The 25,377-nt window shown below is 37.9% G+C and overlaps 1 protein-coding gene across 1 annotated transcript in view; it reads right to left on the minus strand.

Moving 5' to 3' along the window:
* Nucleotides 1-25,377, minus strand: part of DOK6 (docking protein 6) — a 264,561-nt gene that overhangs the window by 76,393 nt on the left and 162,791 nt on the right. The window contains exons 4-5 of the mRNA XM_020796646.3: nucleotides 14,852-14,971; nucleotides 4,753-4,942 (exon numbers count right to left, since the gene is read on the minus strand). Of these exons, the coding sequence (XP_020652305.1) occupies nucleotides 4,753-4,942; nucleotides 14,852-14,971 (310 nt within the window). The remainder of the gene's footprint in view (nucleotides 1-4,752; nucleotides 4,943-14,851; nucleotides 14,972-25,377) is intronic.

Raw genomic sequence — 25,377 nt, forward strand, 5'->3', positions numbered from 1 at the left:
TCTGCATTCATTTTCCCTTCCTGTTTTTCCTTTTTTCCTTTTTCCTTTTTCCTCTTCTCTTTTAAAAGCTTGCTAATTTACTGTTGGGGCAGCTAGGTGACCAAAATAGGAAGAAAGAGCAACGAATTGGCATAGACAGATTAAGAATATATCAATCTACCTTGTTTCCAGATAGTTAAGGTAGTTGTGATCTAACAGTGCTTCCTGCAAAGCTGGAAGGCCAGAGCTACCTTAAGTTCCAAACAAGGCTTCTGAGTGCCAATTAGCTCCCCTTTCTCTGCTTACTCCTATGTGCTAGGCTGAAATGAACCAACCTGGGGAAACATGACTTCCACTGATCCAGGCTGCCCTTTGCAAAGATGGGAAAGGAAGGGGGTGGGATAGACTGTGATGTTGGGTGGCTGTGGGGTGGTGGTGGCTGCCGATTGGCCACCGATCAGCTGATCGGCGACCGGTAGGCAGAATTGTGGGGTTTTTGTTTTGTTTTGTTTTTGTAATAAGAAGGGGGTGTCAGTGGGGCTGGGGGTGGAGAAGGGGCGCCGGTGCTTTTTAAAATATAACCTCCCCCCACAAATCAACAAATAACTTCGTTATTCGTCACTTCATGGGGGCAACTTCGTCAACTTTTGAACCAAAATGGGGAGTCGTCCCCATCTCTAATGTGAACATGTTTATGTTTTCCTTTTTTATGATTTTATGTATTGTTGTTGTTTTGACTTTTATATGCTTCTCTTTATATGTACTCTCTCTCTCTCTCTGTGTTTGTATGTGTGAGCATCAGGAATTTGTTTCTTGTGAAATCCCACTTTTATATAGCCAAAAGGCCAACCAGAAAAACTCAGTTTGGTTCCCATTAAATCAGATATGTAAAGGAATCTCAAAACTGTTATCCAGAAGTCACCTTCCCCATTCCATTCATTCCTCTTTTCTTCTCTTGTCCCTAATTTTTTGTTTCTTGGAAATTTTGTTTGTCTGAAGGTTTTTTGTATGTCTCTGTACGTAGCTAAATTATAGGTTGTTATGTTCATCCCACTGGTTATTACTGTTGGGGGTAGGAGATAATACAAAGGAAGCATGGGTGGGTTTGGAATAATAGCTACATAGTTTATGCTCTTTCACCATATTAAAACAAATAAAAACCTTAAATGGGGGATGGGGAAGGATGTTGCCCTTTTAGCAATTTAATTTAAGAGCACAGACCTCTGTTTTGTACTTATGACCTCATTTTATTTTAAATTAGTTGAAAGTTATATTTAAGGGTGTCAGGTGTTTTGTGTGTGTGTGTTTTATTTTTTAAAAAGCGTGCCTTCACGTTGGCCTTCTTGATAATAGGTATTTAGTGACTCGCCATACCCAACACAGTTGCCATTTCATGAGTGAGCAGGCCCACTCATTGCAGCCGTTTTGTGAGAACATCCATAATACTTTTGAACCTCCCAGATATGAACACTGGTCCATGAATATTGAAGTTTCTTGGTGTAAATATGCAAAAATGATTCAAGCAAATATTCTAAGCCAATGTAACAAAATAAGGCAGTATGCTGCCAAAGGCATGAGGAAAACATATTTGGAGAACATTCCTTTTTGAATAAAGCAATGACACCTTGAATGTGAAGCAAAAACCATCCAAGTCTTCTTGAAGGGGGCCTTTGACCTGATTATAGCAGGCACGTTACATGAACTGAAATTGGATTTGAACAGCCAATAAAGAGAGGTAAAAATGCTGTATTTGTATACAATAAGAATATACATGGTGACCATGTTATGCTCATTATGAGTATAACATGGTCACCAATAACCACTGTGGTATAATTGTTAGAGTGTTTGTTACAAAGGAACTAGGTTTCCATCTCCACTGAACTGCTGTTAATCTCTCATACTCTAACCTACTTCATAGGGTTGTTGTGCAGATAAAGAAGGAAGAAATAGAGCCATGGGGATTGCCTTTAGCCTGCTGTGAAAAGGCAGAGTGTACATCTATATGCTGAAAAAAAAAATGTAGAACTTGGTTTTCAGCTTCTTCTTTTTTAGAACTTGGTTCCTCAGTTTAAGAAAGCTTAAACTGAGTTTAAATGCTATGTAATCATCCCCCAGATTTAATGTCACATTTTGCTTAAATGCTAGAACAGAAGAATGATGTCAGTTTATCCTGATTGATGTCTGCACAACTTAAAATAATGATTTCTGCACAATTCCCAGTGACTGGCAACGACTGGCAAGCAACACACTTTAGGCTCAGTATTGACAGCTAGAAGTAAACTTGCTCAAAAGACCTCCATTAAGAAACTTGTGAAACGTTAGCTACCAACTCTGATTTAGCCACTATCATAATTCTATTATTTCCAGTGGGAGAGAGTGCCAAACTCTGGGGGCAGCTACAGAGCAGGCCCCCCTCTATGTCCCCACCAAACATACCTGTGAAGATGGTGGGACTGACAGAAAGGTCTCTCCTGATGGTCTTATGATCTGATCAGGCTCATAATGGGAGGTGTGGTCCTTGAGACAGCTTGAACTCAAGTTGTTTATGGCTTTATAAGTTACAACTAAGTCTTAAATAATGGGGGTTTATTTCAGAAAGACGGTCACCAAAGAGTTAAAATATATACTGAATAAATGAAAACATAGTAGTTGCAAAGATGTTGTCCCTAAAAGGCTTGGGGAAAGAGAGGAAGCCTTCAACTTGAATAAGCAGGCATGGAGTGGGAGCTTCATTTTTAGAGGTTGTCTGCATCAAATTTCTGTACACGTTCTGCTTTTCTGTCAGTCCACCACACCCTCACTACTCCTCAGAGTCTTTAGCCCTCAAATCAATGTCTGCTGGTTTGCTGATGGAAAAGAGGAGTGGGAAAGGCAGGTTCTACCTGGCCCAGTATGCATATAAGATTCAACCCATTATATACAATTTTAAAATCAAGCTGATGATATTTTAAGATTGGTTCTTCTCTTCAATTTACTAGTATTGAAAATGCAACTGTGTGATCTGCAATTATTTAGGCAAATGGCCATAATGCCTTTCATTGATGTTAAAAGACGAAAAAGGATTAAGCACAGATTAACTTTCTCCCTTAAAATTTAATGAGACTTGAACATGGCTCACCATATCTGAAATTACCTAGTGGACACAAGTTTCTAAATTTTAAAATCAGCCATCAAATGCTAGCCATTTTTACAATGAGTTCTTGATTTAGATGTTGATTGAGTTCACACATTTCTGGTCAAAATATAATATTAATTTATCAATTCATACCAGGAATGTGTGAAGCAATCTCCATCCTTCATTCCATGCTAAATCACCCCTAGTTAGTTTCTAAACAAAGTAAGACAAAGCAGGGGAGAGAAACATGTATGCCACTTTCTTTCTTTCTTTGAATCAAATACATATTGTTTAATTTGCACATGTGAATACACATGGTATTGGTTGTTCAGTTATGTACCATGATGCTGTTGGTTGTGCTGACATTTTGGACTCAGGGCAACAGTTTGCTACCCAGATTCAAGCAAGTGCAAAAGCTTTACTGTTGTTTTTATGAAGATAGATATAGGTTAAGTTCAGGTATACTCATTGTGACATTAAAGGGTTAAACTGTGGTTTGTGAAACTGAATTTATATTGCTGTGTCTATTTTTAAGGCATCAATTTTACAATATTTACTTTTTGGAAAAGAAATCATTAGACACACTCAGAAGCAAAAGTGGTTTTCCCTACAAGAGGCAAACCCTGACCCCCATTCCTTCAGTGATCACAGTTATGGCTTGAAAAAGAAAAAGACAAAAACCATTAGCGCTTTCTGGAGAATTTAAAACACTGCTGAAGGATCTCCGCCCAACCTCTGCCAAACAATGTACGTACAGCTACAAAGACATGTTTGACTCTCATTTGCAGAGAATCTTCTACAGCAGTGGTTCCCAACCTTGGATAACCCAGGTGTTCCTGGACTACAGTTCCCTGAAACCCTAGACAGTACAAGTTGTGGGGAAGGCTTCTGGAAGCTGCAGTCCAAGAACACTTGGGTTACCCAAGGTCGGGAACCACTTTCCATGCTTCACCTTGCTGAATCATCTTCAGAGGGAGAGGTGACATATTACAACTGGAGAGGGCTAATGAATAAGAGCAACTCAGTGGTCCTGCTGAAAACACTGCTGGGAAGCCAGTTCTGTCACTGAGGCATCAAGCAAGAGAAAAGTGAAGACTCAGAAGGTTTGAACTAAACTAATAACACAATTTTAAGGCTCCTTGATAGCCAATCAGAAACAGCTGGATGCCTCAGGAGAGGCAAGCTGAGAGCTAGAAATTCTGTGGGCTTTAAACAAGTTGTAATTCTATGAATGGATAACTTCGTACTGATTTGGATTTTTTTTTTAAAAAAGCAATTAATTCCAATGATACTGTTTACCCCCGCACAGCTCAATTTCAGGATACAACATGACAACGGAAACTCAACACAATATTAATATTTCAGGGATCTTATAATGGCATCAAAACATAGAATCAAACAGAAAAAAATTGGATCAGGATGCAGTGCCACTTATGTGGACATTCTGAAAGTAGTACTAAATAAAATTCTGTTTGGACAGAAGCCATTAAACATACACAGATACACATGGGTCAAGAGATGTGTTGAAAGCAAGGAAATAGTGACTAAGCTTGTGGTCGTGCCACCTAAAGCAAGTGCTTTCTGCTCACATATCACAAAGCTTGCTAACAGAACACAATTCTTTGTGAGTACTGGGAATATTTTCATGGCTCTCTTACCTTCCAGATTCAAAGGTGAACCATGTGGAATCTCGTCCATATCTCCTCAGAGAACTGAGAGGCCACATGACCAGTTTAACCTTAGCATTGTGGATGTCCCATAGATAGATGTTCTCGTGTGTGATCTGCATTGTGCACTCCCCATAAATATCTAAATTTGGTGTAGGCATAAGATACACGTTGAATCGTTCTAAGGGAAGGGAGGTGAGAGGGAAGGAAACAAAATCAATAAAATACATTATTGAAATCACATCTCAGTTTAGATAATAAAATTGTGACCTTGTTTGAATTATGACTGTAAGACCTGCCCTATTTTGTGAGGGAAGTATATAAGTGATGATGGTGGTGGTGGTGATAAAAAGATAGGGATTCTTTTATTCATAGTACAGCCGAGACCTCTTTATCATTAGTAACAGATGTTCAATGACAGTGAAATAATTAAGCACTGAATATTATCAATGCCCTTTATAAAATAATATCATTATCTTCCTTTTATTGCATTAACAATTAGAAAAGTATTTTGTTTGAGTTTAATGTGAGTGACTTATTTTCAAAGCAAAAATTTAAAAAATCACAGTGTATTTCATTAACAAATACCTACCTTGTCTTTTAGAACTTGGAGGGGGGAAGGGTTGTGAATGGGGGGAAGAGTACAACTGCACAACAGCTTTCATTTTTCCTTTGAATGTATGTTTGCCCTAGCACAGTTGTTCTTGCTGTGCTACCGTCCCTTCTAACATAGAGGTGATAACTGATTAGAGATTTCATACATTACATCTGACTGATTTTCACTGATTAGAGTGGGAAGCAAAAGGTCAAATCCCTTTTAACTCTGATTTGTCAGCCACCATCTTCCAGTTTTTCCACTCCCGTTTTTTATGTTGTTAAATACAAAAAGAGAATGCCTACTTGTGAACAAATGTACTATCTGGTAGTATAGTTTGCTTCCTTGTTTATGTAATAGCAGTTAATAATGCTGGAAGTCCCATGAACCAAGCATGTATATATGTACTTCAAGTTTACATATTACTTCATTGCAGTATGGATAAGCCTGAGCCCAAGATGGTTGGAAGTAGGATATTCTGCATTATAATCACAGTTCTTCTCCCCCATTTATAAACTGCTTGCTATACCTAAACAGTGACTAAAATCCTGTTCTTCAAGTTACATCATGTAAGGCTTATGAGATCATCAGCCATGGTGATTTTTCAGAAATAAAACATTTCTGATTCTCCCAAGTCTCCCAAGGAATCCCTTTCATCGTTGAAAACTGTTGGGGGCTGTGTGATAGGAAGTGTTTAATTACTGAAAATCACTGCCACCAGGATGACGTTACAGTGTAACTCATGGAACAGGATCTCTGCCAATGTTTTTTATGTGGTTGCACCAGTGGCTCTGTGAATCAGAATGATGGTTTTATGAAATGTACAATGTACTATGTTGCAATGAAAATACTTCCCACTGATGTTTTTCTAAGTAAGGAATTTGGATTTTTATGCATGTACAGTGGTGCCTCGCAGAACGGGCGCCTCGTAGAACGATGAATTCGCTCTACGAGACCGTTTTTGCAATCGCAAATGCGATCGCAAAACGGTACCCGTATAGGCGGGAAATCGCAGAGTGAAGGTCGGTAAGCTGCTCGCTTACCGACCTTCGCTTTGCGACCCGACAATCAGCTGTTCCGCGGCTTCAAAATGGCCGCCGGAACAGCTGAAAGGGGCCGGGGCGCAGCGTTTTCGCGCCCTTGGTAAGCAAGGGGAGGGCGCGAAAACGCTGCGCACAGCCATTTCGGGGCTTCCGGCAGCGTTTTCGCACCCTCCCCTTGCTTACTAAGGGCGCGAAAACGCTGCACCCCGGCCCCTTTCGGCTGTTCCGGCAGCCATTTTGGACCCGCTGGACAGCTGATCGCAGCCATTTTCGCGCCCTCGTTCTGCGAGGGGAGGGCGCGAAAATTGCTGCCGGCATCGCTGTACGGTAAGTAAACGTGCCGACTGGAACGCATTAAACATAGTTTAATGTGTTTCAATGGCTTTTTTACTTCCGTACAGCGATGTTTCACACAGCGAGGGTTAATCCGGAACGGATTAACCTCGCTGTGCGAGGCACCACTGTACTTTATTTACCATTTATTTGATCATTTATGTGTTATTTTCCAACAACAATTTCAAAAATCCCCAGATTTATATAAATAATGAATAATACATTTATTTAAATAATACATCTAGGCATCAACAAAAACATCTTAATTTTAACAGTTTCTTCTGCATTCTTCCACAGGATGTCTAGTCTTTGAATTTAAAAGGCCACAAAAGGCAAAAGGTATCAGTGGACCTCTGAACCCTCCACAAAGAGGTAGTGTGAGGTACTGTGGGAAAGGTGGTATAAACCATCCTCTCAAAGTTATTTGAAGACATGCATTAGAGCTACTATTTTCCTTCAGATGGATTTTACAACTAATTGCCTTGTCTCCCACTTCAAACAACTGCTGACCTCCAATCACCAAGACCTCATATTTGCTTTCATCTTGCCTCAGAAGTTTCACCTGGCCCAGACATATAATCCAGCTCCAATTACTGATTTGTGTAAAATTACAACTGAAGTTACTTATGATTTAGCAACTGAGGGGATCACTTCAAAAATCTAAAATTTAAGAATGATTTATGTTGCTTTTTGTTTGTTGTACAGAATTAGGTGATCAGCAGAACAAATGCAAAGTATCACTATGTTCTTAATGATATCCTTAATTTATTTTTTAAATAATATGGAAAGAGTAATAAAACTTGTTCAGTGAGCCTGGCTGCAGATTGGGAGTTTGTTTCCCCACTGTGCTTTGTAGGTGAAGAGCCAGCCTATGTGGTCTTAGGCAAGCTGCACAGTCCCAGAAATCACCAAAACGTAAGGAATAGTATGCCACTTATACGTATTCTATACCCAGAAAACCCTGAAAAGGGTTGTCACAAGTTGGAATCAATATGATGGCACATGATGATTATTAATTCAGCTCCACATGTACTAGAGCCCTCTATTTTAGCTTTTATTTACATTCTTCATTCAAGAGAAAATTGGACAACCATCTGTCAGATCTGCTTTGGTTTGGATTCCTGAATTGAGCAGGGAGGCTAGACTCCATGACCTTATAGGCCTCTTCCAGCTCAGCTATTCTATAATTCTATACACTGAGAAGGAAGCAGAAAAAGCCAAGTGGAAATAAGCTAGAGGTGTTATATGATATGCTATGAGGGAAACATAAATGGAGAAAACCTTGCTTAAGGAATTGTGCAGTCAAAGAACCATTTCATGTATCGTAAGATTAAAGATTCTTCATGGCTGTAGGTAAACTTGTCATTCTCAATATTTTTTCTGTCTCAGTCCATTTAATTTTGCCCCACTGATGGCTTCTTAGCTGATTCACTCAATGTCACAGCTATTCATCCTCTTCTCTCAGACTATACTTCTCATTAATCACAATAATGGTTGTCAGTCTTGCAGCAAGTACTTTAAGGTGAAAGCCCAAGTGATAAAGGTTACGTCTCTGCTGAAGGATGTTCCGATTTTATGTCGCACAGTTCTGGGTTTCCACTGTTCTCGGTGCAACCAGTTGTCTACTGCTTCTTCCTATTTACCTGTTGCTCCTTCCATCTTTAATGAACCTCTCCTTTCCTTTCCCTTGTATTTGTGAGCATCAAGCTCTATCTGAAAACAATGGTGAGTATGGGGTGTGCACAGATGTCCTGCCTCTGATTAGTCCCTCGACAATGCCAGTCTGGCAGTTGCATGTTCAGCGCAAAGGTCTGAAGAGGCGCTTATGATTACGTTCAGCTAGATATGCTTATAGCACTTCAACCACAAAAGTATAGTGTGTTTAGCTGAATATGTTTATATAAACCTCTGCATGTGCAAAGGTCTAACTGACATCTGGGGCAGACATGCATCCACACAGTTCAAAGCCTTGCCTATTTCTAGCCAATAGCATGTGAACAGGGCTTCAATTTATGCTGGTATCTGTCCTTTGTGAGGAATGATGTCCTGTCCTTAATGAATGACAAATGTTTAGTTGGGTAAGAACAAACAACTCTTTCCCCAAACCGCAGTACCACACAACAGCAAAATCTTGACCACTTTCCATTAGAACAGAAAGTTTATTATTGTGGATTGCTAAAACAATGTGCGGCCATGTCATTGGAAAATGGATGGCCACTACTTTCATTTAAGTCATGGCTGCAGTGACTCTCAGGTGGCATTCACTTTCTATATAGCTCTGTTGTGTGAGAAATCATGGTTTCACTTTCCTGTTTGGACAGTGGAGCTAATACTGACAGAGATCTATGAAGCCTGAACACTTATGAGCTCTCCAAGGAGGCTTATGTGTCTGGCTTTAAATACTCTGCCTTCACTGCCTGTCACCTTCCATACTAGTGGCAAAAACAATGGATGCCTTAATGGAAAGCAGGCCCAACTCTTATTTCCTGAAATCCAACAATGCTTTGAACTTATAGAAACTAGAGCTTTGAAGTAATATGCTAACAGTAACAATGTTATTCTTAACATGTTGCTCCTTTTATAACAAATAATCATGTTATTACATTTTAAGGAGAAGTTACCCTTTTAACATAATGAACAACTTTTACTTAATAGCCACTGATAGTATCAGCAAACTGCTTGGACAACTTGCCATGATCAGTTCTGGCTAATTTATGAGGTGCCAGGGTGCATCTTAGTTGTGCAATCAGGTATGTGACCAAGCACTTTAGTGAATTAACTACAGTTTATGACAGCAAGTTATACTGTATAAGCCTCACATGAACATCAATAGGATTTTGGGCATTGATTTTTAAAAATTATTAGGGCGTGATGTTGTAACTTTTAGTTAACGCAAAACAACACTGACACTTCCATGTTAATAGTGGGTTATTTTAATTAGTACTTAACGAGTAATAAGTAGTGCCAATAAATGAAGTGTTACTTGCAGAGGAAGCAAAGAAGTAACATTATTTCTTTAGTGATGTTTTCTAGGTCTGACAGAAATATTTTAAAAAATAATACTAACCAAGCTTAGCTTTGATTAAAGAACACAAGCAATCTACTTTTTAACATTAAAAAGGGGGGGGGGAAACCACATAGCTGAAACCTAAAAAATTAACAGAAATTTATAGCTTTCTTGAATTACAGTATTTGATTATTGGAACAGTGCTTTCAGGACACATGAGATACTAAAAATATCAAGAGATATTTGTCTGCTGTGTACTGGAGGTCAGCATCTAAGAGGTATCATGGATTAAGAAGAAATATTCTTGATTAAACTGAACATCAACTGGAAGGCACAGAAACAGAACAGAAAATAAGACCAAACCCAAAAGTTATGTTGGAACATTAGATGAATGGGGACTAGTGCCAAAAGAATGAAAAGAAAGTGAATGTTTTTACACAGAAAATACTTCTTAGAATTGCATAATTTCTACATATGTTACAAGGAATGAAAATAATATTCTGAAGAAAATCCTTCCGTATTTAGTTTCTTGGGTCTTTGAGTAAAGCCAACTAGCATGTATGCACATAGGAACAAGCCCTTGTGTTTTCACTGGTATAAAGCAACAAAGCATGACACAGAAAGTTTTGAGCTATTATTTATGAAGAAAAATGGGAACTTTATTTCAAGAAACAGCTGCCAAGAAACTAAATCCCTATATGAACCAATTTAACTATAGCAGACTTCTGCTTTCAATTCACTTTTGCATAAAAGACCATGTAAGTCTTTGTGGCAGGAGTTGATTAATGAGATGATATTCTATTTCTAGGAGTGCACACAGATTGTATGCATTCACAGGAATGCAATCAACACCATTTTAATTAGTGGCAATTTGCTGCCAAAATTAATGTGGTTTCCCTTATGAAAGCCTGAATCAGCAAAAGGATCTGACCTATGACTGAAATGCCATATCCAGCTTCTTGACAAAACCAGACTAAGCAATAAGGGTGTGACAAACATCTGCAAATGTTCTTGTCAAAAATAAAAAGAATGATTTAAAAAATCCATAAAGAAATGAAAACAGAAAAACCACAGTGAAGCATGATTGTTGGTTAGCCTGAAATCCTCCTAAATCTACTTCAGGCTTTGAACCCAGAGGCCTACCTCACACAGCAGAAGTTCATCATTTTGATTAAAACCTCATATGAAACAGCCCTAAGAATGTAAACTAAAAAGAAAAATATTTATTTCCTAAATGAAACACTTTTTATTAGGAAGAAAACCGAGCAACCATCATTAACCCTCACCCAGACTCTTTTAATCTTCTACCCATGTAGACCATTACATCCCCCAAAAACAAACCAACTGAAAGCATTTCATATTTTAACCACATCATTTCACACAGATCATCATAGATGAAAAACTCGATGTAAAATACAGCTAAGCTTTCAACCAGATACTGCATTGTGGATCTGCCCTGATGTGCAGACAAATTAAAAAGGGGAAGTATAGAGGAGGGGATACTTTGCAAAGATTTATCTTAGCGGGCCAAACAAATAGAAAAGGAAAAAGACTGGATGAAATTTGTTTATCTAAGTCTAAATGACCACTCTTATAAATTATCACTGTTAGATGAGTTTTGCAACAAACAAGGAAAGCAATTAACTGGGAACTTCCATACAAGTTCATATCCATGTAAATGTAGCTTGCACAGATGAAGAGATTTGCAGTGGATCTGACTAAAATTCATGAACCACATTTCTGCTGCGAAAAGACAATTTATCCCAATAATCAACTTTATTAACAAATACTTTGTCTCATATCTGCTTGCCATGTACCACCACAATGTCTGTTTTGCTTTTCCTAGTTAGGATGACAGCTTTAACTCTGCTAATTTAAATGCAAATTTCTGCACTAAGGGACATTTATCAAAATTGCAACATCTGAGGGAGTGCACCTAATGATTCATCACAGAATATTACTGAAACATCAGTTTCACTCATTTCATTTCAAGTGATGTTAAATATATTTGATTTTGTATGGATATGTCTTGTGTGGGAGACCCTGTGCCTGCTGACCTAATTGTGCTATTGTGTCACATATATTTACAAATATCTCCAGAATAAATACATTCATTTCTACCAATTCTCAGCAGTCCATGTGGTCACGCAACACAATGATGTATCAGTCCTAGATTCAGTTCAAGCAAAAGCAAATAATAATATCTGCCCTGCTTGGATCATCATTGGGTTACTGATGATGAGTATGGTAGCCTAGAGAGCTAATTATAGAATTGTGAGAGACACAGGGGTGTAGCTGACTCAGGTCCATTCTGGGAAATGCCCAAAGTTTACCAAGAACAGAATTCAGACCCAGTACTGCAACTCAGATTCAAATATTACTATGAAAATCTTACTTAAATCCATGATTCTTCTTTCAGAATTCCTAAACATTCATTTAGGAAGGATTTGTTCCTTCTTTCAACACTACAGGTACTCCTCTAATTTCTCCTTCTGTGCCATGATGTGTTAGCAGTAGACATGGGGGTATTCATATACGAATACAAATACACCCCGTACAGGTGGACATAAAGAGGGTCTGGTCCTCTAGGGCCGGACTGTCCACTCACCTTCCACTCCTTCTGTGGCCTCTGAGCTCCCTTCCTATCACTCCGGAGCTCATGGTCGACTAGCCACTCCTGGCAGGAGTTGGGATGACAAGCCTTGCTGCCAGGTCGAAGAGTGGCTCACTGACCAGGCACTCCGGAGTGACAGGGGAGCATGGAGCTTGTGCCAGCAGTGGAAAGTGAATGGACAGTCTGGCCCCAGGGAGCCAGGCCCTCATTATGTCCACCTGTGCAGGGGTATTCATGTACAAATACCCCCCCCCCCCGTCTCTAGTTAGCAGTTATGATGAACATCACATAAACATTACAAATTTGTTGCTGCGGTGCAACTTTAATAAAATATTCATATGTATAAAGACCTTCACATTTTAGGACCATGTTACCTGTTGGAACATCTTTTCCGAAGGTCATCTATCTGACTCACTTGGTCCTCCCAGGCCATGATCCTCCAGATAGCCACTCCAAGAAAGTCCAAGAAATCCTCCACTCGAAGGAGGGCCCTCTTTGGTGTGGCTCCAACACGTGGATTGATGGAAGTGCACCTGGTTCCCTCCCTCCCATCCTTTAAAAGATCTCTGAAAACACTGCTTTACAGAGAGGCCTTCTTTGGCAACCCTGCATGATCCATTCCTAGCTGCTCTATATGTTTACATGCTCTGTTTTTTAATTTGGCATTTTCACCACTTGATGTGTTGATTGTTATATTGTTTCATTTTTAATTATATGTATTGCTTTATTTGAATGTAAACTGCCCAGAGTAATGCATCTGCACTAATGGGAAGGTATATCAATCAATCAATCAATCAATCAATCAATCAATCAAACATTTATTTATTTACCACCCCATTAACATCAAAACATTATTCTGGGTGGTTTATAAGCAGTTAAAACAAGCTACAGAGAGAGAGAGAGAGAGAGAGAGAGAGAGAGATATTTTCTTTCTTAAAATTGGGATTCTCTTTTTAAAAGTCAAGAGAGAGAGACCCTAAATACAACATAGATACAAAACCAAAGTCTAAAAAATTAACAACCAATTGTACAAACCAATTTTCAGAGTGAAGCAGGACTGGAGGCAAGGCATTCAACCAGAGCTGACGTGAAAGTTCTCCCTGAAATGTAACATTTTTAGTTGTCTCCTAAAGGAAAGCAGGGAGGCGGGCAAGAAAGCTGTTCTGGAAGTTGGTTCCATAATATCAGTGCCACTGCAGAAAAAGCTGTGCCTGTATTAGATAACTTTCGGGCCTCTCTTAGGGTTCCCACATGAAGGAACCTGGCCTGAGAAGATCTTGTGGGTCGGAAGATGACATTGAGAAAAGATGCTCCGACAGGTAACCTGGTCCCACATCATGAAGGGCTTTATAAGTGAGTGTCAGATGTTTTCCAGCAGCTTAACATAGATATTAAACAGCACTGGGGATAGTGATGATCCCTGGGAGCACCCCACAATTGAGGGTCCAAGGAACCGACAATTCATCTCCAAGATGAACTCTCTGGACATAGTCCTCGAAGAAAGACTGGAGGCAGCTTAATACTAGGCCCCAAACACTCAGGTCAATTTAATACCTCCTTGCTGCTGTCAGATACGAATTCTGATACAACATATAATGTTGCTAGGTTCTGTGGGGCTGCAATTAAAATTCACCAGACGATTACTGGCATCACAAACTAGTATTTATAATTAATTTTATGCCTTTTAATGCTTGATTAATGCCAGTTTATATATATGTGTATACTTATAATTAGTTGGAGCTATTTTATGACTGTACCCTTTACTTATAGATTCACTAACCTCTAAGTGTCACAATACTTATTTAATGCTTTAGAATCCTTTTCTTTTTACTCACTGCCCCCTGGATTCCTATATTCCGGTTATATTAGAATGAATGTGAGGTTACTTTTTAAATTTTAGATTTATGTCCAATTTTAAGTTATGGTTTATATATATATGTATGTATATATGTATATATATATGTGTATATAAGCTATCCCAATCTTGGAATCTTTGAGGGCCTGTCCAGAAGGATACTATGGTTGATGGTATCACAAGCCACTGAGAGACCAAGGAGAACCATCCGGGTATGGTAACCCCTGCCAGCTTCCCTTAAAAATTCATTGTGCAATATGATCAGGGTAATCTCAGTACCCCATTGCAGCCTGAATTTGGACTGGAATAGGTCAAGGCAATCTTGCTTTTCCAGGTATGTTTGAAACTGGTTAGCCACCACCCTCTCAATCACCTTACTCATAAAAAGTATATTGGCAACTGGATGAAAGTTATTGAGATCATCCATTGCCAACTGTGGGTGTTTGATAATGTGCACTCAAAATTACGAATCTATAGACTGGTAAAGCAATAAATCTCAAATCAACATTGTGAGGATTTTTTAAAAAAAATCTTAGCAAGTGATGATGCTACAATTCAGATGGGAATAGACTGGTGAGTTTTTTTTTTAACTTGAGAGAAAAATATGTTGAATAATCTAAATAGCTGTAAACAGAAAACCTACCATTTTGCTCTCTCTGAACTCCAGCTGCAAGTAGATCAGGTTCACCAAGGCTAATATCATTAAGCCTTGTACCTAAACATTCTATACAAAGATGTTTGCACCACTCTTCTGCCTCAAGCTCTGAAAGAAAAACAACAACCATTAAGTGAACATCAAAAATAACCACGAAGAAACTACCACACTGAATTAAATTATAAAATAAGATGCCCACCGATAGCAGCATTTGATTTATAGTCTAGTCGCAGAATCTTCGATTTTAAAAGAAAGGAGGGAGGAAGAGAGGGGGAAAGACAGGGAGAGACTAGGCTTAATTTATGATTGTTTTTGATAAATACATCAAGTAGATTTTAAATTGATTAAAAGCAAGTGAAAATTAATTAGTCTGCTCAGTCTGCTAGAAACTTGGATCACTTGAGTCATTAAGGCACTTCGCATGTTGGCCTCTGAAGATAAATTCACACTATCTTTGTTGGCTAGCCAGATAAAATTTGCAGTAAAAAAAATCATGGGATCACCCTATAATATTAATTGCCCTGCCACCAAGCATATCTAATTACAGTTGCTGTGTGAGTGAAGTAAAAAGCGTGGAAAGAAAAAGGGCAGCACCAATCCTAATTTTGAAAACACTCATGAAAGAAGAGATTCTAAGGCATGCTCAAAAATCAACAATGGTTTTAGATTATTATTTTCCCCCCACATTTTTACGCAACACAGGACTCTTTATATGGAGCATCCCGGAAATTATCATACTTTTTGCCCCAAATGGAATTTAAGAATGTCATATGTTATACATTTTGGGAACTGCACATGGATTGTTTTGTGATGCTAAGAGAACAAAGGTAGCCGAAATTCATTTGGTCATTTAAACTGGAGTAAGAAAATAATTCATCTGAGATTTGCTTATATGAAGCTAAACATTTCCAAGCTGACCTGAAGTCAGTATTAAAGCTAGATTTTCTACAACATGAATTTGTTCACACTTTTTGCGATGGTTTTATGCATCCATCAGTATATTGTTAATGAAATACAGACTGCATTGAATTCCAGTGACTACATTCAATACTTATCCCACCAAGGAGGACCCACTTAAATAAATAGGACTAAGTCACAATAAGTAATTATGTTTCAATAATTTTAAGGAGTTCACTCTAGGTGGGACTAATATTAAATTTAGAGTCCACATTTTATCATATTTGCAATAAAATGAAGCTATTGCTCTAGTCGGTGGTAGCTTTTTATAAGTGGTAGATTATGGCTGAAATCCTGTTGGGTGAGTAACCCAGATGGCATCATCATCTACAAATGGAAATATTTAAATTAATTTAATTTGAAACATTCTATCCCTCCACTTTCAGTTTCCAAAACTACCTAGGGACACTTTTTGCTTTGGGAGACTAAAGATGGGGAGGGGTAAGCAAATCACCAATGGTGGTCTTAATACATTAACAGGGCCACCACTGATGATTTTCTGGTATTAAAGGCTCCTCCCCCCTCCCACCCATAGGCTCCCAAATATTTCTTAGGAATCCTTAAGGAGCCTCATAACCTTTAGGAAGAATAGGAAGTTTTTAATCCAGTCCAGTCCAGACCAATTCAATTCCATTTCAATGGAGGTGTTGAGGATTGGACCATTAATCTAGACCATATACAAAGCTCTACTCCTTCCTTGCACAAAACCATCTTGTTGAGTAGCCTTCTTCCAATCTACAGATCATACATCTTGCTGTGCCATCCTGGCCAAAGTACAAAAACCTGTTCTCAATAAAATGTACACTAACGGTGGAACTCATTATTTTCACAGCTCGCATATTGCATTTTCTGTGATACTGAATATCACAATATGCATAACTAAGGCAGCAATGCTATATACACCTTGAAAAAAAGTCTCACTGAACTCAGAGAAACTTGTTTTTTAGTAGCTATGCACAGGACATAACCTGGAAGTAAACTGCCAGCAAGGGGGCTCTATCTACCCCATGCTTTCCACATCTGTAGGTAGACAGCTATGAACACAGACTTATTTAGCCTTGGATCTGCTGGATTTAAAACTCTGTAGATCCCTTTGTGGCCTAATCTATTTAATATCTTATTCAGGAACAGGTATTATGAAAAAGAAAAACAGTGCCGCCTTAGTTTTTGTGTGTAAGTTGGCTAATTGGCACTTAAACATGATCTCCTTTTTCTATGCCATCAAGTTGGAACTGACTTATAGTGACCCTAAGAAGGCTTTCAAGGTAATTGATATATTTAAGGGGTGGTTTTACCAGTTCCACTCTCCCAGTGAGTTTCCATGGCTGAGTGGGGATTCAAACCCTCTTCTCCAGAGTCCTAGTCTATCACTCTGTCCAGTACACCACACTGGGAATCTCATGATCTCCTTAGTAATCTAAATATATTTCATTCAAAAATAAACAGCATTGTATTTTGACATCTGCTGAAGAATTCACAGATGATTTGAACTACTGGCAAAACTGAGGTATAGTCTTTCAATCTGTAGAACATACAGTACTTTTTCCAGTTTGTAAAACATACATTTCTACAGCAGAAAAGATGCATTTCTTGTTGTCACTATGGTTTTCAAAATGCTACTGTTTTATTCAAGGATTATGTTGACACAGATTTCTGTATCAAAAGCATTGAAGTAAGCAAAAATAAATCAGTCCAACTCATGATCATATAACACTTATTGCAGAGGACTGTAATGTTGGATCACATGTTATACGGAGATGTGCTGGTGATAGCTCAGCCTTTTTTTAATTAAACAATCAAATTCCAGAAGAGAATGTGAAGAACAAGATGTACCTTGATCCAGTTTCTTCACAAACCCACACTTTTATAATTGGATACTTTTGTCATCACCTATTTCCCCTTTGCTCCTCTAGAAAAGAGTTCCTATTTTTGGGAGGGTATATGATGCCACTCGAAGCAACCAACATGAATTTGACACAACTCCAGGAGGTGGTGGAAGATAGGAGGGCCTGGCGTGCTCTGGTCCATGGGGTCACGAAGAGTCGGACACGACTAAACGACTGAACACACACACACATATGATGCCACAGCTGGTGATCAGAACTCTTTATCCTTAGGGAGTGCTGGGATCTGATGGACTTCTGAATGCACTCAGAATCTCATTTTAGAAGGACTTGTACCCATGTTGAACTTGTACTCCTTCTGTGGAAAGCTGACCTAACATGAATGGCTAACAGAATATTCCTAAACATCCTTCATCCATTGGACACAGCCTAACAGTCTCTTTTGTTACCTTCAGGACTCAGTGTGATGAGGCAGGCTGGAAGATTACTAGAATACAGATTGGGGGAAGATTTTCAATTACAGTGGTGCCTCGCTTTATGATTGCCTCCCATTACGATGAATCCGTTTTACGACAATCTTTTTGTGATCACAATTGCAATCGCAAAATGATGATCCAAATGGGGGAATTTCGCTTTGCGATGATCGCTTCCCTGCTTTGGGAACCGATTCTTCGCAAAACGATGATTTTTAAACAGCTGATCGGCGGTTTCAAAATGGCTGCTGGGTAACTAAAATGGCTCCCTGCTGTGTTTAGGGACGGATTCCTGTCTATCCAGGCAGCGAAAATGGCCGCCATATGGAGGATCTTCGCTGGACGGTGAGTTTTAAGCCCATTGGAACACATTGAAAGGTTTTCAATGTGTTTCAATGGGCTTTTTATTTTTGCTTTACGATGTTTTCGCTTAACGGCGATTTTCCTGGAATGGATTGTCGCCGTTAAGCGAGGCACCACTGTAATACAATCCTACAGTGGTAAAAATCCATAATTGTTGCTGTATTGAGGTAAGGTGTGTAGCAGAAGATCCTCCCCCCCCCATTTTTCTGCTATAATTTCTTCCTCGAAACATTGTCCAGCAGAGATTTCTTCAGTATGCTGAGGCCTCCTCAAATGAGAGCTACCAAAAGGGATTAAAAACCCTTGGAAATCTGTTCTGACATATAAAAATGTTGAAAGGATGTAATCACTGATATCCTCCTCCAACAAAATTCCAAAAATATAACAGTTCAGTCTGGGGATGTATCCAGAGCATTTTTTAAATTAGTGTTCTGGGTTGAAAAGCATTTGTTGCAGCCTCAGGATGTAGAATGAATACATAAACAATTCTGATTCTGGGTAAGACTATTTAAAAGAGGAAATATCTTATCTGAGGAAAAAGAATCTCACCAGAGTTTCACACTTTACACATGAAAGTGTTCAGGTGAATAGCCAGAATGATCAGCTGTTGGTGAATGGAAATAAACCTGTTCCCACTAAGATCAAATGGTGATTCATTTTGACATCTTAGTCAAAGACAAACGGAAGCATCTAACAGTTTCAAAAAAGAAAATGGGTTCAATTATTTCTGTTGCTTTAGAGAAAACTCCATTTACCCACACAAGTTGTCACATATTTTAGCTGTGGTTTTTCTACAGATACCAATTAGTATACATGCTATGTGCAAGAGGATTAGACAAGGGTCAATGAGATTTTTTAACTTAAAACAGCTAGTGAATCAAAATAGCTATTAAAGAAGGGTTTTTTTTCATTACTTTGTGCCATAACCAGCTACATCAGAATTCACACTTGTGAATTCTGCATCTTCATTTCCTTGAGGCAAATCACCTTGCATTTCAAGATGTGACTAAAGGGAGCAATTGCATCTTCACTATACGATTTTTATACAAAAGCAAATCCAGTACAACTTCAAAGTGAAAGCAATTTAGTGGTCCTATTATTTCCAATAAAGGCAAAATTTTGTCTTAATTGTAGTTCATAAAATAACCCAGCATGATTATGATCACACTAATCTTGTATCCTGATTAGAACTGTAGATATCTGTTGTCTTATTTAACATGTTTCACTCTATTTCTAGAACAAAAGTCAATTTGATACATGTTATTCCTTCCGAATTGCCATTCAGGAAAGCACTAGAAACCTCTAGTTGACTGGAGGAATATGCAGAACATATTGTTCCCTTTGCCTTTCATATTTCCACTGTTACATCTGGTTGAATGACTGATGGATGAATTTGGAATATGAATTTAATCTCTCCCCTAGTGCAAGTGGTTGGCATGAACCTGGTGAAGGGATTGTTTCACATCTTACACTTCCTACATGACTCACAGATTTTTGAACATCACAAAAACTTATTTTAGAAAAGGAAAGTTATAGATTTTTCAGAAGAAAAAAATACAGTAAAATGTAAAATCACAGGTATATAATGTTGATTTTACAATATACAGAATGAAATAAAATGTTATCTGAGAACCCATTTTTTCTTTCTGATGGAACTAATATATATTATATAATGTATATAATAAATAAATAAATAGATAGATAGATAAATAAATAAATAAATAGATAAATAAATAAATATAGGGTTAACATTTCCTTCCCATTTATTTGAGTGAGAGACCTAGTAGCTCTCATTTTTTTGGGGGGGACACCCTAATAATAATTGACTGTTTGAAAGATAAAGATAAAGAAATAAAAAAAAACCGTTCTTAAAGACAATGTTAAACATATGGTATAAATATAGAAAGAATTTATTCTCACCTAACTCTCCATTTGGATTAGTGACAGAAATAGAGAATTTTCCTGTCAATATGAAAGTGTATGCAGAATTATTTAAAGAAAAAAAGTGATTAGATTAAAAGATTGGTTGAACAAAATGAGATATAGAGCAAGTGAAACAAATTCTTCAAAGTAAGAATATTTCATGGTTGAACTATTTACAATTAGAAAGATGGACTAATGAATGGTTAAAGAAATATAACAAAGGTAGAGAATACACTAAGTATGAAGATTTTCTATTATCATATGAAGACATTCAGATGATGGATTCAGTAAAGGGCATAGTGAGTAAAATTTATGGATTGCTGCTCAATTTAGAAAAAGAAGAAAGTGATAAAAAGGGGGTGAAACTAGTGTGGGAACAAGACCTTGGAAAAACGATAAACGAGGAAGGATGGAGGAAGATGTGGAATATGAGGGTTTTAAGATTTATGTCAGTGAGAATAAAGGGAAAAAATGTAAACTGTATTTAAGATGGTATTTAACACCAACAAAATTAAATAAAATTAATGCTAGTTATCTTAATGTCTGTTGGAAATGTGAGAAGGAAATTGGTACATACTTTCATATGTGGTGGGAATGTGCAAAATTACAAAGATTTTGGAAACAAATTTTTAAAGAATTAAATGAGATCTGTGGAAAAGACATAGAATTGAATCCTGAGATACTGATAACTAATTTATTAACAGCCACGAGATAAATAATAGCTAGGCAATGGAAATCAAAATCTGAGTTTCAAATGGATGAATGGAATAGTGAAATATGAAATATAGCTCTAAATGATAAATTAACTTATAATTTAAAGGTTAAGAAAGGAGAGTTGAAAAAGAAAAGTTTTTATGAAATATGGGGCAGATTTTTGGAATATGTATTAACAAGAGGAAAGGGGAAAGCTCCAAATCAAGAATCAATGCAGTTCTGGAGAAGAGAACAATAAAAGAAGAAGAAGAATATAAAAGGAGGAAGAAGATTATAGCAAGAGGTCCCATCTACGGTGGTGGGGAACACAGTTATATTGTATTTTGATTTGTGTATTTTATGTTTATGTTTTAGATAAATAAAATTTTAAAAAAATGAAAGATAAGGATACGAATGTTGTGTTTTTGTTTCAGGAAATGCATTTCATTTACTGGTTGTAATGAGTTCTCCATTTTGGCTTTATTTTGTTAAGTAAACCCTGCCATGATTTAATATGTCATGTTGTTCATCTGACGTTGTATTTACCTGATTTTCAGACCTACTAAGGACCAGATAATTTTTATTAAGCCATGATACATAAAACCATAAAATGCAAAGAGAGTGTACATTCTTTTCACATGACTGTAAATCCTAGTTCATCTTGTCTTCACATGCAACAATGAAGAATTCCATTTTTATTCCTCGCCCTGCAAGATGGTGAAATGTTCTTCTAGAGCTATCAAGTTGTACAAAACTATTTGAAACTCCTTTTGTTTAATGAACTTCTAGCAATATGAAGCATTGCATATATTCTTTGCATTGTTTTTAATGATCAGTCCTTGTTGCTGCATGCATTGCTGCATGCACACTGCTTCTGAAAAGGCTTTCCTTTTAAGGATAGTAGTGTTGAATGCATAGCCCCAGAAGACTTGTGTGTGGAGTGTGGAAACCATGACAGGGAAAAAGGAAATCTTTGTCTCGATTTCATGCTAGGGGTAAGGGAGGCTTAAAACCTCCTCATTTACATGTTGTTTTCTGTTGAGACAGGCTAAACCAATAAGAGTAATCTAGCAAGTATTATTTCCAGCCCTATTTGGAGGTTGCTACTTTACCCTGAAAGGGACGTGGTGGTGCTGTGGGTTAAACTGCAGAAGCGTCTGTGCTGCAAGGTCAGAAGACCAGCAGTCGTAAGATCAAATCCACGCGACAAGAGTGAGCTCCCATCGCTTGTCCCAGCTCCTGCCAGCCTAGCAGTTCGAAAGCAGGTAAATGCACATAGATAAATAGGTACAACCTTGGTGGGAAGGTAACGGCGTTCTGTGTCTAGTCGCGCTGGCCACGTGACCATGGAAACTGTCTATGAACAAACACTGGCTCTATGGCTTGGAAAAGGGGATGAGCACCTCGCCCTAGAGTCAGACATGACTGGTCTAAATGTCAAGGGGAAACTTTACCTTTACTTTACCCTGAAGCTCTCCCAGTGACCCTTTTATTTCAACATGACAAATAAAACAGCTGTAGGCATCAGCAAGGCTCATCGACAGGTGTGGGCAGAGGACTCCACAGAGATAATGGTGGCCACGGAAACCATTTTCCCAACCCCATAGTTGACTGGTTAATCTAACCAGAAAACTTTATTTGCTTCTTTGTGGCCACCATCACCTAAAGATGCCTATCCATCATGGTCAACATCCTGGAGAATGTTAAATATATACTAGGGTGCATTGTTAATTCATGCAAAATAATGGAATCAGACTTGGCTGAAAATCTATTAAAACATGGCCAGGAATCTCCTTTAGGACCCAGGTGTTCCAAGGCAGAGCCTTCAGTGCCGGAAATGGCTTCCCAAAGGGGGGAAAAGTTGAACAATCTTCAGTGTGACTGTGTAAAAAATTTCCTAATATTTTAAAAAGAGATTTTCTCTTCTGAAACCATATCGAAATATCCGTTCCCTAGATACTAGCTTTAAATGACATAGACTAATGAACAGGATGTGTGTTTGATGCAACATAAGTCTGTGGCATAAATATTCAAATCCTAAGAGGATCTTTTGTTGATGTTACAAGTGATTCATATTCTGCCTTATATTTTCCTGGAGTAATGGATCATGACATTTTCAAAACATGATTAAGCTTCTCATTAAAAAGATGTAGTTGCAATGCAGTTGCAAATATTTGCATTGATTTATTCAAATATCAAATAATATGCAGAGCATCTTTTCCTGTGAAGTACAGTACCAGCAAATGAGAAAAGAGGATGGAGAATGACAGCAGCTATGCCAGTGCAGCATCATGTTTGCAAGCATCATGTCAGTGTCTCAAGATAACAGAGCATTACAGAACAGAGACATTCCATAAAACCACTACTAAGGCCACAAAATAAATAGTCAGCAAGCCTGCAAGTTTTGTGAACATAAGGTTGTATTTCTTACACAACAACAGAATCTAGTGGGATGGGAACCTTTAAAGCTAGTTTTAAGAGAGCTCTGAGGTTATAGGAGGAGAGAAAGAAAAAGTACTTTGTTGTGCTGTCCCTTTGGACCAGCATCACATTGGATTTACACCATGCTTCTGTGGGCCTGTTGTTATTTTGATGCAAATTCTCATAAGTAAGTGGAACTATTTCCAGGGAGACAGCACAACAAAGTAATTATACTGGAGAGTTATTGAGCAACGCACTCCATATCAAACTTTTCCCAGTTTCACTGATTTCAACAACAACAACAACAACAACAACAACAACAACAAAAACATGGTAAATCTCTTCGAAAACTAAGTTCAGCCATTATTAGTTTAACCTGAAACTGCAGCCAAGAAATCAGAAGTCTGAGGTGTAGAAAGGCAACTATGAAGGAACTAGGAAAGCTATTTAAAAGTGAAGAGACATGGCCAAGATAATCCATATTCCCAATTATGGCTGTGAAAGCTGGACAGTGAAGGAAATTGAGTGAAAGAAAATAATTTCATTCAAAACATGGTGTTGGAGGAGAGCTTTATGGGTACCATGGACAACCTGTGAAACAAATACATGGACTGTGAATTCAATCAAGCTTGGACTTTACAAGTAAAACTGGCTAAACTATGGCTAAACTTTGGGCACATAATGAAAAGGCAAGACTCACTAAAGAACATGATGGCTGAAATCTTGTTTCTTAGTGTAGTAAGTCATCACTGGAATATATCCACTGAATCAATGAACTTACAGAGGAGTTGATTCCCCAAATCCCCACTGATTCAATGGCCTATTGTTCTTCTGGCTTAGTACTTTAAACAACAGCATTTCAGCCAATACATGGGAGAAAAAAACTGAAGGAAACAGGAACACAGGAAGACTGAATATCAGAATTAATAAAGGAAGTCACAGCTTTGGGTTGCAAGACTTGAGAAGAGCTGTTAATTGATGTTATTCATTCATAGGACTACCATAACTCAGAAATTATTTGACACTGCATAGCTGCTATAACAAAGCCTCTTCTGCTCTGTTCAGTTCTAAAATCAATAGCAAGTAAAGATAGTTAACCTCAGTTTAATTTTATTTTGTTGCTTTCTTTTTTTATTTTTAATATTTTTATTTTATTAACTATAACAAAAACAAATCATATACATAGAACATATAAACTCAAATACAATAACAGTGCTTTCTACGGTTTAGAATTCCTTATACTGAATATGTTTTCTTCCCCAGACATAATTTTTATAGAGTTCAATGCATTTTCAGTGCCTAATGGGAAATATCTCGTAATCTTTACTCTGGAATACCAGCTTGCTTCCTTAGAATGAGCATTGAGTGATGGGATATAGGAACAGAAGAGCAAAGGCTGTTTGAGAGCGTTTAAGTTGGCTTCGTAGTTTGCTATAGGCTTATAAAGTTCCAATCAAAATTCCCCCTAATTTTCCAGACCGCTGGGCAGGAGCCCCACTCCCCGCATGTAGGGTTCAGCTGCAACTGGAAGGAAATGGGTGGCAGCACTGTCTTGGCTGTACAGCCCTGATGCAGTGCTGTGCACCCACATAGCTTAGAGGGAATGTTGCCTCCAACTCTTATTGCATATTAATATATTTCTATTTATAAGCATACTTGTTTTGTTCTTATTAAATATGAATATAAATATTTGTACAATAGTTTTGTCAGAAGCCACTCAAAATCTTCTTTGCTCCAGCTATAAATATGCATGTGTGATAACAAGTGCTAGTGACTGGCTCATGATTAACATCCTGTCCAGCCTAAAGCTGGTTTGTCTTCCTCTTTTTACCCTTTTAAA

This window comes from Pogona vitticeps, chromosome 4 (genome assembly GCF_051106095.1).
Source record: "Pogona vitticeps strain Pit_001003342236 chromosome 4, PviZW2.1, whole genome shotgun sequence".
NCBI lineage: Eukaryota > Metazoa > Chordata > Lepidosauria > Squamata > Agamidae > Pogona > Pogona vitticeps.